The 16,267-nt window shown below is 44.6% G+C and overlaps 1 protein-coding gene across 2 annotated transcripts in view; it reads right to left on the minus strand.

The window, feature by feature from the left end:
• Positions 1 to 7,023: 7,023 nt before the first annotated feature.
• The window catches only part of CCL28 (C-C motif chemokine ligand 28), a 31,093-nt gene continuing 21,849 nt past the window's right edge, over positions 7,024 to 16,267 (minus strand). Inside the window, exons 2-3 of one of the 2 annotated variants that reach the window (XM_041750494.1) lie at positions 12,930 to 13,056; positions 7,024 to 8,711 (exon numbers count right to left, since the gene is read on the minus strand). In XM_041750494.1, coding sequence (XP_041606428.1) covers positions 8,522 to 8,711; positions 12,930 to 13,056 — 317 coding nt within the window. In that variant the 3' untranslated portion in view covers positions 7,024 to 8,521. The remainder of the gene's footprint in view (positions 8,712 to 12,929; positions 13,057 to 16,267) is intronic. The other variant, XM_041750493.1, reaches the window with a different exon arrangement.

Genomic DNA, 16,267 nt, shown 5'->3' on the forward strand with positions numbered 1-16,267 from the left:
CTCGCCCTTGGACCCCTCCCCATCAGAGGCACCGGGGGGCTGCAGAAGGCCCCCCCCCCCCCCCCGCGGACGAGGGAGTCCCTGTGCGCGGGCAAACAGCGAGGATGCGGGGAGGGACCCACGGGGCGGCCCCACCCCGTAAGGCTGACTCCACCGCCTTTCCTCTCTGCCATGGGGCCCTCCCAACAACACTGGCGGACAGCTAATGCTGTTCTGGCCATTCTCCACCAGTGATTTATATCATTGGAAAACCCAAAATGCAAAGTTCTCTGATAATCCGAGAGCTCTAATCGGGCTTTTAGATACGGTTCTCTTTACCCACCAGCCTACTTGGGAGGACTGCCAACAGCTCTTGCAGGTTCTCTTCACCACGGAAGAGAGGGAATGAATTCAGGTGGAAGCCTGGAAGTCTGTCCTGGGAGAGGACAGACAGCCGACTCAAAACCCACTCCTCATGAATGCTGCCTTCCCCTTATCCTGCCCCACCTGGGACCACAACTGAGCTGTAGGTAAGGAGAGACTCTGGGTCCACCGCCAGACTCTAGGGGCAGGTCTCCAGGCTGCTGCGCGCAAGCAGACCAATCTGGCTAAGGTCTATGGTGTAAGACAGGGCAAGGATGAGAGTCCAGCAGCCTTCTTAGAGAGAAGCATAGAGGCTTTTATGCAGTACACCCCAATGAACCCAGAAGCCCCGGAAACCAAGGCCGCAATTATCATGGCTTTTGTTAACCAGGCTGCTCTGAACATTAAAAAGAAATTGCAAAGAGTAGAGAGACTAGGATAGAAGAGCTTGCAGGACTTAGTAATAGTAGCAGAAAGAGTCTATAATAATAGAGAAAGTCCGGAAGAGCAGCAAACCAAACTAAGTGACCGGCAGACCTGAAACCTGGCCAAGATCCTGCTGGCCACAACCATGGATGACCCACGAGAAAGACAGAGGCATCTCAAGAAGCTGGCTTCAGGGACCGGTAAGGAGGATGGCCCTGGTCCCCATCGGGAGTGCCCTAAACTGAACAAAAACCAATGTGCCCATTGCAAGGAAGGGGGCCACTGGGTGAAAGACCGTCTTAACAAAAGACCTAAGGCCCCTGCCAAGATCTTGGAGATGGAGGAACTGGACAACTAGGGGAGTCGGGGTTTGGGACCACTCCCTGAGCCCAGGGTAACTCTCAGAGTATAGGGGCAACCCGTTGAATTCCTAGTGGACACTGGGGCACAACACTTGGTTTTATTACTACCCCAAGGGAAATTGGCAAGCAAGACTTCATGGATGCAAATGGCCACGGGCACCAAACAGTACTCATGGACTACCCGAAGAACTGTGGATCTCGGCATAGGCCGGGTATCTCACTCCTTCATGGTCATCCCTGAGTGTCCCTACCCGTTGTTAGGTCGGGATTTGCTCACCAAGATGGGGGCACAAATTTGCTTCCACCCCGAAGGAGCAAAAATCCTAAACAAGGAGGGGCACCCAATTCAGGTGCTTGTCCTGAGTTTAGAAGACAAATAGCAAGAAGAGGGCAGCCCCGGTGGCACAGCGGTTTAGCGCCGCCTGCAGCCCAGGGCGTGATCCTGGAGTCCCGGGATCGAGTCCCACGTCAGGCTCCCTGCATGGTGCCTGCTTCTCCCTCTGCCTGTGTCTCTGCCTCTCTCTCTCTCTAGCTGTGTCTCTATGAATAAATAAGTAAAATCTTAAAAAAAAAAAAAAAAAAAGAAGAAGAAGACAAATAGCAAGAAGACCACCAATTACTTAACACTGCCCCCCTCCAGATTCCCCCACCAGTGTCTCAGATAAAAATTGACGATGGGGAGCAAATTGATTGACTTTAAATGGATCCAGATGGGACATAGTAAATAGGTCTTGAAAATTATCACTACTAAACCTGAAACTTTCATTCTATTGAGGTTTACTGAAGGTCACATAAGCTCTGTTATCTTTTTGCAATTTGTTAGTAAAAAAAAAAAGGCTAAAATGATGGTTGTCTGTTTCCAAGTTTTCATAAGTAATTGTTAAGATACCTTTCAAAGTCCTTGGTAACCTGAAACCTTAGTTACACTTTGATGATAAATGGAATTAAATTCATCGGACATCTAGGTCTTTTCCAAACAGGAAAAGGTGCTGAAACATTGATTTTAATCTGTTGGTGAACATGCTTTGTACTTAACTGTTTCATAAATTTGCTGTCTAAAGAGTTCTGGTGTTCAAAAAAAAAAAAAAGGAGTTCTGGTGTTCAAAAATTGGTTACTCCTTAGTTTTCACTGGAGACTAAGGTTCCTAAGAATGGAAAAACTCTGCTAAAATAAGACTGATGACTGATAAAGAAAGCAACTCTGGGGATCCCTGGGTGGCGCAGCAGTTTGGCGCCTGCCTTTGGCCCAGGGCGTGATCCGGGAGACCCTGGATCGAATCCCACATCAGGCTCCCGGTGCATGGAGCCTGCTTCTCCCTCTGCCTGTGTCTCTGCCTCTCTCTCTCTCTCTGTGACTATCATAAATAAATTTTAAAAAATTAAAAAAAAAAGAAAGCAACTCTGTATGTAGAAAAGGAGATATGTAAGAAAAATGTAAGGAACAGGAATATATTTTTGTTCAAGGTAAAAGAAAGTAATTTTGTCCCAAATGAGACTGACTGGAAAATTCTGAATGTAGAGAAAGGTGTAAAAGTGTTGTGAAGGGAAATCCTTGGAAAGGAATTTCAGATGTGGTCAGGACAGACTAAGATCGAAGTAAATGGATTTTAAAGTACAAGAGTATAAGATTAAAAGTCTACTTTCTGTTCAAAAGTTTCCTTGATTTGTTGGTCTGCTCTTGAGAAGAGCAGCAGTTTTGTCCAAGAAGGAATCAGAGATGCGGGGGCAGCCGTAACCACGGAGATGGAGACCGTCTGGGCAGAGCCACTGGCAGCCACGTCGGCTCAACGGGCAGAAGTGATGGCCCTGGCCAAGGCACTGACCATGGGAGAAGGTGAACGAATCAACATCCACGCCGACAGCAGGTGCGCCTTCTCCACCGCTCACATCCACGGAGCCCTTTACAGAGAGAGAGGGCTCCTGACAGCAGAGGGAAAAACTATTAAAAACAAAACGGAGATTCTTGAACTCCCGAGGGCCCTCTGGCTGCCCAAGGCCCTAGCCATCATCCACTGTCCGGGACACCAGAGAGCAGACACACCAGTAGCCAGGGGAACCTGGTAGCCGACTCAGAAGCTAAGGAGGCGGCCCTTAGGGTGACCCAGGTTTTAACAACCACACCACCTGATCCGGGGGCACCAACCCTGCCTGGCACCCCCAACTATACTGACCCTGACTTACACTGGATCAAACGCTTGCCTGTGACCCAGTGCTTGCGTGGCTGGTGGAGGGCCGCAGACTCCAGCATCATCCTGCCAGAGGAACTAGGACGGCGAGTCCTATCCAAAATGCATTGGAGTACTCACAGGGGAACGAGGAAGATGGAAGACCTCAGACGACATGCAAAGATCACTATTAAAGACTCTTGAGCAAAGCAGAGCTGCCACACATGCCAGTTAACTAATGCCACCGCCCATGGATCTAACCTGGGCACCTGGCTCCGGGGGGGACCGCCCAGGAGCCTACTAGGAAGTGGACTTCACTGAGGTAAAACCTGGACAATACGGGTGCAAGTATTTACTAGTGTTTGTAGATACTTTTTCAGGATGGACAGAGGCATTTCCCACCAAACATGAAACAGCACGGACCGTGACCAAGAAACTGCTGGAAGACATCTTACCGAGGTATGGTTTTCCTGTTAGAATTGGACCAGACAACGGCCCAGGATTCGTATCTAAGGTAACACGGGGAGTGGCACTAGTACTTGGGGCAGATTGGAAATGACATTGTGCATATAGGCCCCAGAGCTCAGGACAGGTAGAGGATGAACAGAGCATTCAAGGAGACCTTAACTAAGTCAGCCCTGGAGACTGGCGGGACTGGGTGATTCTCCTCCCCTTCACCCTATATAGGGTGAGGAACTCCCCATATAAGATGGGACTGACCCCCTACGAGATCATGTTCGGTCTTCCTCCACCTATTATCCCCAATTTAAAACCTGAGGTGCTTGCTGACTTTGATGATCACTAACTCCTTTTCTCCCTCCAAATGTTACAAAGAACCCATGAGCAGGTGTGGCCTAAGCTGAGGGCCCTCTACGAGCCTGGGCCACCCCCGGGCCCCCATCGATACCGGCCAGGTGACTGGGTGTACGTGTGGAGATACCAACACCAGACACTTCAACCTCGCTGGAAGGGACCTTACATCGTGATCCTGACCACTCCCACCGCTCTCAAGGTCGATGGGATTACTCCCTGGGTCCACTACACCCACATCCGGCCAACTGACCCACACGCGGTTCTCAAGGATGGAAAGGCCAACCGGACAAGGACAATCCCCTAAAGCTAAGACTGTGCAGTTCTCATTTACCCCACTAATGTTGCTTATGCTCTGTCCTCTTTGTGCCAGAACCAATCCCCATTAACCATTTAAAAATGTGCACCCAATTCAGTCTTGCTTTTAAAGTCTTTTAAGGTCTAAAAAGATGGGAGCACCTTAACTATAGAGAGGCTTTTGCAAGCAAGGGGGGCTATGTGCTGCCCCAAATGAGGAGTGTTGCTTCTTTACTGACCACTCAGGAATAGTCCGGGAATCTATGGCAAAAGTCAGAAAAGGTTTGGCTAGATGTAAACGGTTGCGAGAACAGCAACAAGGTTGGTTTGAATCATGGTTTAATCATTCCCACTGGCTCACTCTGAGACCAACCTGGACCCATGATTGGGTCCTTCCTTAGGTTCCTCTGAGAGGGGGAAATGTGGAGGCCAAGAAAAATTAAGGCCATTCCACCTCAAGTTTAGCCATTAGCACAAGTACAGCCATCTTAGGACCCTGGGAATAAGAGCTGAACTTTACAGGAAAAACTGCAGAGTGTCCTAGGCAGGGAATCCCACATCAGATCTTAAGAAACTCCCCCACCCTTTCCCCCACATTGGAATGGAAAAAATTCCTCCACCCCTTCTGAAAATCCCCTAGACCAGCCCATAAAAAACCCAGCTGTAACCCACTTCGGGGTCCAAGCCCCTGCTCTGCTGTATGGAGTATACTTAGACCCAAGCTCGAGCTTGTAAATAAACCCTCGTGTACTTGCATCAGTTTTGGCTCCTTGGTGGTTTCTTGGATTCGCAATCTTGGGCACAACAGAGTGGGAAAATGCTGTGTTGTTTTGTTTTGTTTACAAAATCTGTCTTTAAGTTGAAAAGAAAACCTCCTGTGAGGGAGATTTTGCAAAACAAAAGTTACAAATAGTGTGCAATTTCCTCCACTGCCTAAGAATGTGAAACTCTATAAAATCAGGTTGGGGCCTGTTTTAATCTGTGAAGGTGGTTATTGTCACTATCACCAGCAATGCAAGCAGCAGCATGTTTTAAAACTAGACTTCCAAGTAAAACCAACCGCTGGCATCCTCTAGCCCTTTGTAAAGCACCAGGTGCACAGATCTTTACCTGAATTCCTCTCCCTCCACTCCACCTCCTCATCTACATCTTTTAGAGTCCACTGCTGGGGCTGCCAGAACTGGGGAGGGTCTGGAGACCTGGATACAAAGCATGTCTCTGCCACTTCCTGTGGGACCCTGGGCAAGTCATTTTACCTCTCCAAGCTTCAGATATCCTTATCCATAAAGCAGAAATATTAATACAAAGCTCACAGGATTGTTGGTGAGAATAAATAAATCACATACAAGTTAGTGTCAATGAAGGGAATTAGGCCATTTGATGATATTTGAACCTACATCAAGCTCAGCACTTCCATGCTGCCTATTATCACCTCCAAGTCAGCCTGGCAACACCACTGCTTGGAATTGGCCAGCAGGGAGGCACAAGACATCTGACACCTGGCAACATGGACACTGTGTTCCTGCCATCTGATGGCTGCTTATGAAAACTAGGTCTTGGGGCGCCTGGTGGCTCAGTGGTTGAGTGGCTGCCTTCCTGCAGGTGCTAAACCGCTGCGCCACCCAGGGATCCCGTTTTTAAGATTTCAATATGGTGTGTAAGAATCAAAATAATTATGGTTAAAATCATTACATCAAAAACTTAAATGCGTGTAGTGTGAGTCTACATACAATTTAGTTTTTGGCATAATGTTCTTTGGTTGCAAGGAAGAACATCTGGTTTACTTCACTAATAGGAATATCCCTTAATGCTGGGATGGCCTCTTCTTGATATTTCTTCTGCTGTTGATTTTTAGCATAGTTATCTGTGATTGTATGAATGGAGTTGAGTGGAGAGGTACTCATCATGTTTATTCCAAATAAGAGTACATAACCAATTAATATAATAATGAGGAGGTAGACGGGCAATGCAACTGCCCAATATTTTTGAGGCCAATAGGTTAGGTTAGGCCCAGGGCATGATCCTGGAGTCCTGGGATCAAGTCCCACATCAGGCTCCCTGCATGGAGCCTGCTTCTTTCTCTGCCTATGTCTCTGCACCCCCCCCCTCTCTCTGTGTCTCTCGTGAATAAATAAATAAGATCTTTAAAAAAAAAAAAAAGAAAGAAAGAAAACTAGGTCTTACTCTGCATCTGGAAGCTTCTGTGGACCATGAGGACCCCAAAAGACAAGCCATGCAACAGGATCCACCCACAAGGTGTGGAAAAGATGGGTCAGGAGTTAAAAGATGTAGGCTCCTTTCTAGTAGAGCCTAAAATCACCCCACATGGGATCCAACTCTGGATCCCTCCCTAGTGCACTCACTGTGGGAGGCAGATGGCTTCCTGAGCAATGCAGACTTGTTTTTTCAGCATCAGAGCTGATCAATCCAAATGACAGTAGTTACTCAAATTGGATGTGATATTTTTTTTTAAACATTTTTTTTAATCTTTATTTATTTATGATAGTCACAGAGAGAGAGAGAGAGGCAGAGACACAGGCAGAGGGAGAAGCAGGCTCCATGCACCGGGAGCCCGATGTGGGATTCGATCCCGGGTCTCCAGGATCACGCCCTGGGCCAAAGGCAGGCGCCAAACCGCTGCGCCACCCAGGGATCCCTGGATGTGATATTAAAGTGATATTCAGCTCAAACTTTTCTTTGTAGAAAATGAACTCCAATGTTTACAAACTCTAAATAATGCAATAGGAATATACACATTCACCTAGAAAGCATTCTTAATCAAAACTGTTAAACCTGAATGTGGTCATAAGGAAACAGGCAAACCCAGAATGTGGAACAGATTCTGCTCTAGACCCTTTTTTAAGAAGTCTATGCCACGGGAAGAAAGAAGAGAAAAAAAGCCAAGGGAGTTTCTTAAATAAAAGATACTAAAGAAATTTTAAAAAAGAAAGAAAGAACCTTGATTGATTAAAAGAACTATACAAAATTATGCTCTGAAAATAGTTGGGGAAAATTTAAACAATTATATGCATATAATTATATGCAATTATGTGCAATTTAACAATTCATCCCATATATAATTTTTGTCTTCAGATTCCTGGTTTAATAAGGACTTGTTTGAGAAAAAAGGGTCCCAAACATCAGGCTGTTCACAAAAATAACCCACAGTATCAACTTCAGAAAACAAATCTTAAGACTATTACACTAATTATTTTTCTAGAGGATGTATTTGACATGCCAACTCTCATTCACAAAAATACACTGTGGAAAAAGGCTGTGTTGTTTTGTTTTGTTTTGTTTTGTTTTGTTTTGTGTTGAACAGCCCCACACAGCATTCTTATGTGGGGTATAACACACATGCCCCTAACTCAAAACTGTTCTCAGGTGCTACTGAACTAATGTGATTGCCTTTGCAGTTAAGGAAGCAACTACCTAGCTCATGTATGAATGGAAAGAACTGTACTCCCTGCATAACAAGAGATTATTTTGGAGATGAGATATGTGTGTGTGTGTGTGTGTGTGTGTGTATCACATAAAATATATGAGACACAACTGTTAATTTTTTAGGTATAAACCTGATAATGTGATTATATATCAAAGGTCTTTATTCTTGGGGGTGTCAAGTTATAACACTAAAAAATAGAATGAGAAGTGAAGTATTGTGACATTTGCAATTTATTGTCAGTTTAGCAAAAAAATTATGTATTTATATATAAAATGGTTTATTCACATGCACCTCCCACAAAGAGAGAAGAGAGAAAACAAATGGGGCAAGTTATTAACAATTATTAATCTAGGTGAAAGGTATACAAGTGTTCATTGTACCAGTCTTTCAACTTCTCTGTCAGTTTGCAACCCTTCATACTAAAATGTTGGAGAAATGGTATCTGTATGCTGCTCTTAAAATATGATATGAAGATAAGTGTTGTCTTTGCATTTCATTTTCAGATGAGCATATTACTGGCTACATTTGCATCCTGTATCACCATTCCTTTTAGAACATCTATTTTGTTTTGCCCTGTTGACTCCCAATAAGGAGCATTCGCAGGATAACTTTATAAGCAACCATGGCCAAGTTTAACTTGAGGAACTGTCTGTGTAGATTCCTTTGTAAGCGTGTTAATAAGGACTTTTATGGCTGTGGATTTCTGGTTTCTCCTGATGTGCCCCTTTACTTTTCCTCTTGCCAGCCTGTTTCTTGTGGCAAATGTTGCCTTTGGTGTTTTTCTTGGCCGCTTGTTCTTTCATCCACTGCTTAATAACATGACTGTGCGGGCTGACACAGAGTCTTCTGCGCCTGACGTGAAGGCTGTGGGGGAGGGAAGATGGACAAATCAGTGGCAGAAAATCCAAGGAAAAACTCCGTGACTCAGGCAGTTGCCACGTTTAGTTTCAAGACCGCCTCCTACAGCCGTGGACCACCAGCTGGAGTCTTCGCTCCCCCACAGCTCCTGGGATGGCAGCTTGGGTGGGGGGGATGAGGGAAAGGAGGAGGAGGAGGAAGCAAAGAGTGAGGGAAAGGAGAGAAGCCAAGTGAATACAACAGTCCTTCCTGACCAGGAGCTTCATCCACAAAAACAGTTCACGCCTCATGGCCCACCTGGAAGGTCTCCTCTAAAGTTTTTCTAGATTCTCTCAGCTAAATGCCCTGCTTTCCCTTGCAGTCTGTCAGCATTCCCTCTCTTTTGGTTCATAGCTTATGCTGTCTTTTGTATGAATTTTCATTCAAAATTTCTCCTTGTCCTGTGATGCTATGCCCCTTGAAGGAGGGATAGTCTGGAATTGTCCTGAAAAGGCCTGGCTTGCTGTAGGAATTCAGTAATGAGTTACAGATATGAAGTGAAGATTGTTCAAAATAGAAACAGTCTGGGGGCACCTGGGTGGCTCAGGTGGTGGAGCACCTGCCTTTGGCTTGAGTGGTGGTCCGAGGTCCTGGGATCCAGCCCCGCACTGGACTTTCTCCCTCTCTTTGCCCCCTGCCCCCCTCCTCGTACTTTCTATCTTAAATAAAGAAAGATAAAATCTTGGGGCACCTGGGTAAAATCTTAAAAAAAAAGAAAGAATGAAAGAAAGAAAGAAAATCTTAAAAAAAAAAAGAAAAAGAAAGTCTGGCTTTTTTTTTTAAATGAAACAACTAAAATATTCTAGGTGTTTGATAACATTGCAACATACTACAGGTTCATACCCCATCTCCAATGTTTCCATGTTTTAAATTTTGACCTCGGGGTAGGAGTACCATAAAGCAGCATTCACGATTTCTAGTAACTGAAAGAGCTTTTTTACCAAAAATATTGTGACTTTTAATTTGCACTCAGGTGCCATCTAGCTCTTCTTAAATCTCGGGGATCCTGCAGGCTCTGCGTAGACAACAGTTCTGTGTGTGGGGAAAATGAGCCCCCGGCCCCCTTCCGGGGGGACAGAGAGCAGGTTGCTGGTTTCTCCAGGTGAGCCAAGAGGAATAGCAGCCAGTGTGGGGTCTCCTGCAATGAGAGCAAAAGCTGGCAAAGGCCTGTGTCGTAAGCATCATAAAGCCAGCATGTGGAATATTAATTTGAAAGCAGTGAGGCTTCGTGATAGGAGGACAATCCGTTCTCAGCCTGTATTACACCCAGAGATCTTCTAAAGGAAAGCTCCCTGTCACTGTGGCCAGTTGGTTTGCTTTGGCCAGTACAGGAGAGAACCTGCTGTAGGACTCGGAAGGGGAAGAAACAGAAAAGAGTTGAAGCTCCTCTCCTTCCCAAAGGACTCAAACTCTCTCCTTCCCCTGTGGTGTCAGCAGGCATCCAAGCAGACACCAGTGGCAAAGGCTCCACTGACATCCAGGTAGGCCCACAGGGCTCACAGGAGGGAACTAGCCCTCAACTCTGGTTCTGTGAGGAGTGGGGAGCTTCAGGGAGGGCACTGGTGCAGGAGCTGAAGGTGAGCCCCCAGTGGGGCAGGGCAGACAGAGGACCCGGGAGGTGCACAGCCCTAGGGATGCAGCCTAGTGGGGCCTTGACTTCTCAATGTAATACAAGGGGAAAATATCAGCTACCAGAACACAGCCTCCAAATCCAAGATGCTGTGATGTTTTAAAATCTTTTTTTTAAATTTTTATTTATTTATTCATGAGAGACACATAGAGAGAAGCAGAGACACAGGCAGAGGGAGAAGCAGGCTCCATGCAAGGAGCCCGACGTGGGACTCGATCCTGGGTCTCCAGGATCACACCCTGGGCTGAAGGCGGTACTAAACCGCTAAGCCACCTGGGCTGCCCGATGTTTTAAAATCTTAAAGTTTAAAGACTACTTAAGCCTGCACTGGTAACCCCTGTGCATTCTCTCATCATAATAAAAGGAGATGAGGTTGGTGCCTGGGTGGCTCAGTCAGTTAAGGGTCTGCCTTGGGATCAGGTCATGATTGCAGGGTCCTGGGATCGAGTCCTGCATCTGTGTCAGGCTCCCTGCTCAACAGGGAGCCTGCTTCTCCTCTCCCTCTCCCCTGCTCCTGCACTCTCTCTCTCTCTCATAAATAAATAAAGTCTTAAAAAGAGAGAGAGATGAGATGAGATAATGTTAGACAAGGGGTAGCCTATTCCACACTCTCTCCTCTCCCCCCCTCCCCCCTCCTCCCTCCTATTCTGCAGGGCCCTGACTCAGCCCGTTGTGTATTTCTTGGTGGAGAGTTCAGGCTCTAAGAAACCGTAAGATTGATCCTGATTCTTTTGCCCAAAAGAAAGAAGCTAGAGAGGGTCTGACAGACCTACAGGGGTGGCCCTGCCACCTGTAACTGTTCCCTTTACCTGATTTCATTGCCCCTTCCCCTAAGCACAACAGTCCAGCAACAATCACTTTTGAAAAAATGCTCAAGCTTCCCAGATAACTTTATTTAATAACTCCAAGTTTTCTTCCCAACAGATATCTGTGTGCTTCCAAAACCTCAGCCCTCTGCCCAAGATAAACAACTTTGTACTGTGTTTATGCCAAGAAACAGCCAGAAGCTCTTTAATGAAGCTGCTGTGGATGGGTTTAAACAAGCAAACCCTCCTCTCGGAGAAAAGTTACAATGATCATCTATAGGGCGTGAAACAACAGACCTGTTCTAGGCAGGAAAGGAAAAGGAAAGAAATCTTGTAAGTTCACTAGAAACTCATTTATATTTGTTACTTGTGATTCATAACACATGCTTTGGGGAGTTATATTGCCAACACTCGCAGTGTTTTCTGCATTTAAAATATTTGTCTCAGGATCCCTGGGAGGCGCAGCGGTTTAGCGCCTGCCTTTGGCCCAGGGCGCGATCCTGGAGACCCGGGATCGAATCCCACGTCGGGCTCCCGGTGCATGGAGCCTGCTTCTCCCTCTGCCTATGTCTCTGCCTCTCTCTCTCTCTGTGACTATCATAAATAAAAATAAAAAAAAATTAAAAAAAAAGAATGGCGCTTGGTACATAAACATTAATCAATAACTATTTGTTGAATTCATTGAATAAATAAAGAGGCTTCTTAGTGACTCAGGAACTCAGGCATAAGCAATGGGCTTATCTGCAGCCCAGAGAAGGGGATACCAAATGGCTCATTAGCATCCCCTGGGGCCATAAGTGGTGTTAAAACCAGTCCACCAGGGAGATGCCTAATACAGTGTCCTTATGACTTGAATGTGCCAGACACATGAAGTTTGGGGAGAGTACTTTATGGTTGGTCCCATCATCACTTTTGAGAGAACTCTGCAGTATATACAGTATATGGTGTTCTGAACAAAGAGACCTTGTTCACATCCCACCTCTGCCATTCTCTAGCTACATGTCACCAGGTTAACTCTGTATGCCTCAGGCACAGCTTTACCTTGTGTGAAACGGAGATAACTTATGCCTTCATCACAACATTGTTGTCAGAATCCAGATTTGCTAAATACCAATGCATTTCAGAAGTTAGTTTCCATGGGGACATGAAGAACATAGAAATCTGAAGTTTTTAATAAGTGAGCCAGAGGTAAGCGTGGAAGGGTTCACCACGAGCCAACAGCCCAGAATCAAGAGCAAAGATGGGCATTTGTGCTTGATTGCATGTGACAGGTACAGACATCTCTATACTTCTGTTTGAACCTTGTATACAGTCCTGATGAATTCAGAGAGTAAAAAAATGACAGCAACCCATAAACTTGCCTGGAAAAAGCTATAGTTAAAGCCACAAAACAGAACAGAGACACCTTCTGTTTTTATTTTTGTTTTCTTTTTCACTCAGAATGCCCCTACTTTTGCTTAGGAAAGTCATACACATTGTCCAATAGACTGAAGGTATTTATCCTGAATCACAGCACTGCTGTGCAGGGTGGCAGAGGCTAGCGTGGGGCTCTGCACATGCCAGTCCTGAGAGACTGTGTGCTTACTCCAAGGAGCCTGGGGCCAGAAAGGTGGAATATTTGCTCTCCCCTCCCTTTTTTGACTGATTATTTGTATGCTGCATATGAGGCAAAGACTTCCCAATCTATTGCTCACAGGCCAAGAAATGATCACTGGACGAGTTTAGACCTCCCTGCTGAAGAGCACTCACATGACAGCAGCCAAGTCACAATCCCCATCAGCTCTCTGGATGCGACATATATTCACTCTCTCCAGAAGCCTTCTGGAGATATGATGTGAAACCTCAGTGCAACAGCTAGAGGCAATGGGAAGTATAGCTAAAAGAAGAAAAGAAAGAAAATGTTACATCTTACAATTCATAGAACAATGGCCTAGAAACTAAAAATAGAAATAATCCAGGGCACCTGGGTGGCTCAGTCGGTTAAGCACCTGCCTTCCACTCAGGTTATGGTCTCAGAGTCCTGGGATTGAGCCCCACATGGGGCTCCCTGTTCAGCAGGAGTCTACTTCTCCCTCTTCCTCTGCCCTGCTATGTCACTTATGCTCTCTCTCTTTCTCAAATAAATTAATAAAATCTTTTTTAAAAAAACCAATAATCCAATTAAAAAATGGGCCGAAAACATGAACAGACATTTCTCCAGAGAAGACATCCAGATGGCCAACAGACATATGAAAAGATGCTCATCATCACCCATAATCAGGGAAATGCAAATCAAAACTACAATGAGATATCACCTCACGCCTGTCAGAATGGCTAAAATCAAAAACACAAGAAACAAAAAGGGTTGGTAAGAAGGTGGAGAAAAAGTACCCCTTCTGTACTGTTGGTGCAAATGCAAACTGGTGCAGCTACTGTGGAGAACAGTATGGAGGTTCCTCCATAAACAGAACTACCTTATAATCCAGTAATCACACTACTGGATATTTATCCCCAAAATACAAAAACACTTAATTCAAAGGGATACATACATGCACCCCTATGTTTATAACAACATTATTTATAATAGCCAAGTTATGGAAGCAGCCTAAGTGTCCATCATATCTATCTATCTATCTATCTATCTATCTATCTATCTATCTAATATATATATTCCACTATATATATAGATATATCTCATATATATAGTGGAATATTACTCAGTCATCAAAAAGAAAGAAGTCTTGCCACTTGCAACAACATGGATAGAGCCAGAGAGTATGATGCTAGGTGAAATAAGTCAGAGAAAAAAAATACCATATGATTTCACTCATATGTGGAATTTAAGAAACAAAACAAATAAGCAAAGATAGAGAAGAAAGAAAGAAAGAAGAAAGAAAGAAAGAAAGAAAGAAAGAAAGAAGAAAGAAAGAAAGAAAGAAAGAAAGAAAGAAAGAAAGAAAGAGAGAGAGAGAAAGAGAGAGAGAAAGGAGAGAAAGGGAGAGAAACAAATCGATAGATTCTTTTTTTTTTAAGCCGATAGATTCTTGACTCTAAAGAACAAATTGATGGTTACCAGGTGGGTGGGGGATGGGTGAAACAGATGATAGGGATGAAGGAGGGCACTTGTCCTAATGAGCACAGAGTGATATGTGGAACTGCTGAGTCACTATACTGTACACCTGAAACTAATGTAACATTGTATGTTAACTGCTAGAATTTTAAAACAAAAACAAACAAATAATGCCCTGGCTTCTTTTTTTATTTTATTTAAATTCAACTAATTAACATATAGTTTATTATTAGTTTCAGAAGCAGAGTTCAGTGATTCATCATTTATAAAACAACCAGTGCTCATTACATTATGTCTGGCTCTCAGATTCCAGAGAAACGGAATGCCAATCTACTGAAGCAAGGGGCAAACACTTGCAGAGGGCTTTGTGAATGCAGACCTGGGACAGGACATGTCTCTCCCTTCCAGAACCTACACTGTATTGGGGGAAAATAAAACATTAAGTACAGGCAAAAACACAACACCACTGAAAAGATGAAAAACAGCTCCAGACAACGATGCTAGTGGGTTGAAGATTGACTTGATTAGAGATGAAAGTAGTGAGATTGACAGAATGTCACACATAGTTTAGAAGAGGACCACATGGGCCCCTGGAGCAGGGAAGGATTTGGATGAATCTTTGAGGATTTTGAGGGGTGTAAAAAATTGAAGACAACTTGTTGAGACTAAAGGAAGTGGATGGTTAAGAATTCTAAGACAGTAGGGGTGCCCGGCTGACTCAGTCCTGGGATCGAGCCCCACATCAGGCTTTCTGCTCAGTGGGGAGTCTGCTTCTCCCTCTCCCTCTGCTGCTCACTCCCAGCTCCTCATGCTCTCTCTCTCTCTCAAATAAATAAATAAAATCTTTTTTAAAAATTCTGAGACAGGAAAGCCCAAGATGCATTGAGGGTATAGAGAAAAATCGACCACTTTGTCTGAACTGAGTAGTTAGGAAGGTGAGTGGTGGGATATATGGTTCAAAAGATAGGCTAAGGTCAACACCACTGAGGCCCTAAATGTAAATCTAAGATTTAGCTTTTATGAAGCAGGGACCATTAAAGATTTGGGAAAGGAGAAGCGTTTTAGGAAAATCCATCTTGCAATGATAAGCAAGATGCATTAAGCTGGGGAGTGCCTGGAGAAGTAGGTCAAGCTAGGAGGAACTTAGGTTCCCCACATGTAAGGAAGGCAATACAAATATGAAAGGAAATCCAACCCCCTACTAAAACATGTATCTGCAGACTCCTCTGTGCCTCATGCCCACAATATTCTCTTATGCTTCCCATTCCACCAAGAGGGTAGCAAATTTTAAAAATATTTTTTAGAAATTACAGTCAATAGTGGGTGCAGGTGGCAGCCTCATAATAACAAAAGTTAACCACTGAATGAGGCGCTCAAAGAAATGTTTAGATAAAAAAAAAAAAGAAATGTTTAGATCCCTCTATCATGTCAGTTCTAAGCAATAGAGGCACCTGTTCTTAAGACAGGGGAAGATCTCTATCCATGCTTTGTCCACATGGACACATCAGCTCACTCACAACTATGGAGTAGAGGAGAAACTGAATATGAAACTAAGAATGTTTATGTGACTCAAAAAAAAAAAAAAAGGATGTTAATGTGTCTCACTCTTGGAGGATCAAAACTTTCCAATATTATTCATTTATTCACTTATACATTCAATTGTTTAACAACATTTATTGAGCATTTAAAATGTTCTAGGGCAGCCCGGGTGGCTCCGCGGTTTGGCACCGCCTTCAGCCCAGGGTGTGATCCTGGAGACGCAGGATCCAGTCCCACGTCAGGCTCCCTGCATAGAGCCTGCTTCTCCCTGTGCTTGTGTCTCTGCCTCTCCCTCTCTGTGTGTCTCTCATAAATAAATAAATAAAATCTTTAAAAAAAAAATGTTCCAGGCACAATGCGGTGGGGATACACAAGTCCATAGAACAGTACGTCCCTGTCCTCAAGAGGCTACAGTAGAGGAGGCACATCTGGAACTCAATACTGAGGCTATAACCCTCGTGACCTCCTACATTGTGCTTCTGGAATTCCATCCTTCCAA

The sequence above is a fragment of the Vulpes lagopus genome, chromosome 3 (genome assembly GCF_018345385.1).
Source record: "Vulpes lagopus strain Blue_001 chromosome 3, ASM1834538v1, whole genome shotgun sequence".
Lineage (NCBI taxonomy): Eukaryota > Metazoa > Chordata > Mammalia > Carnivora > Canidae > Vulpes > Vulpes lagopus.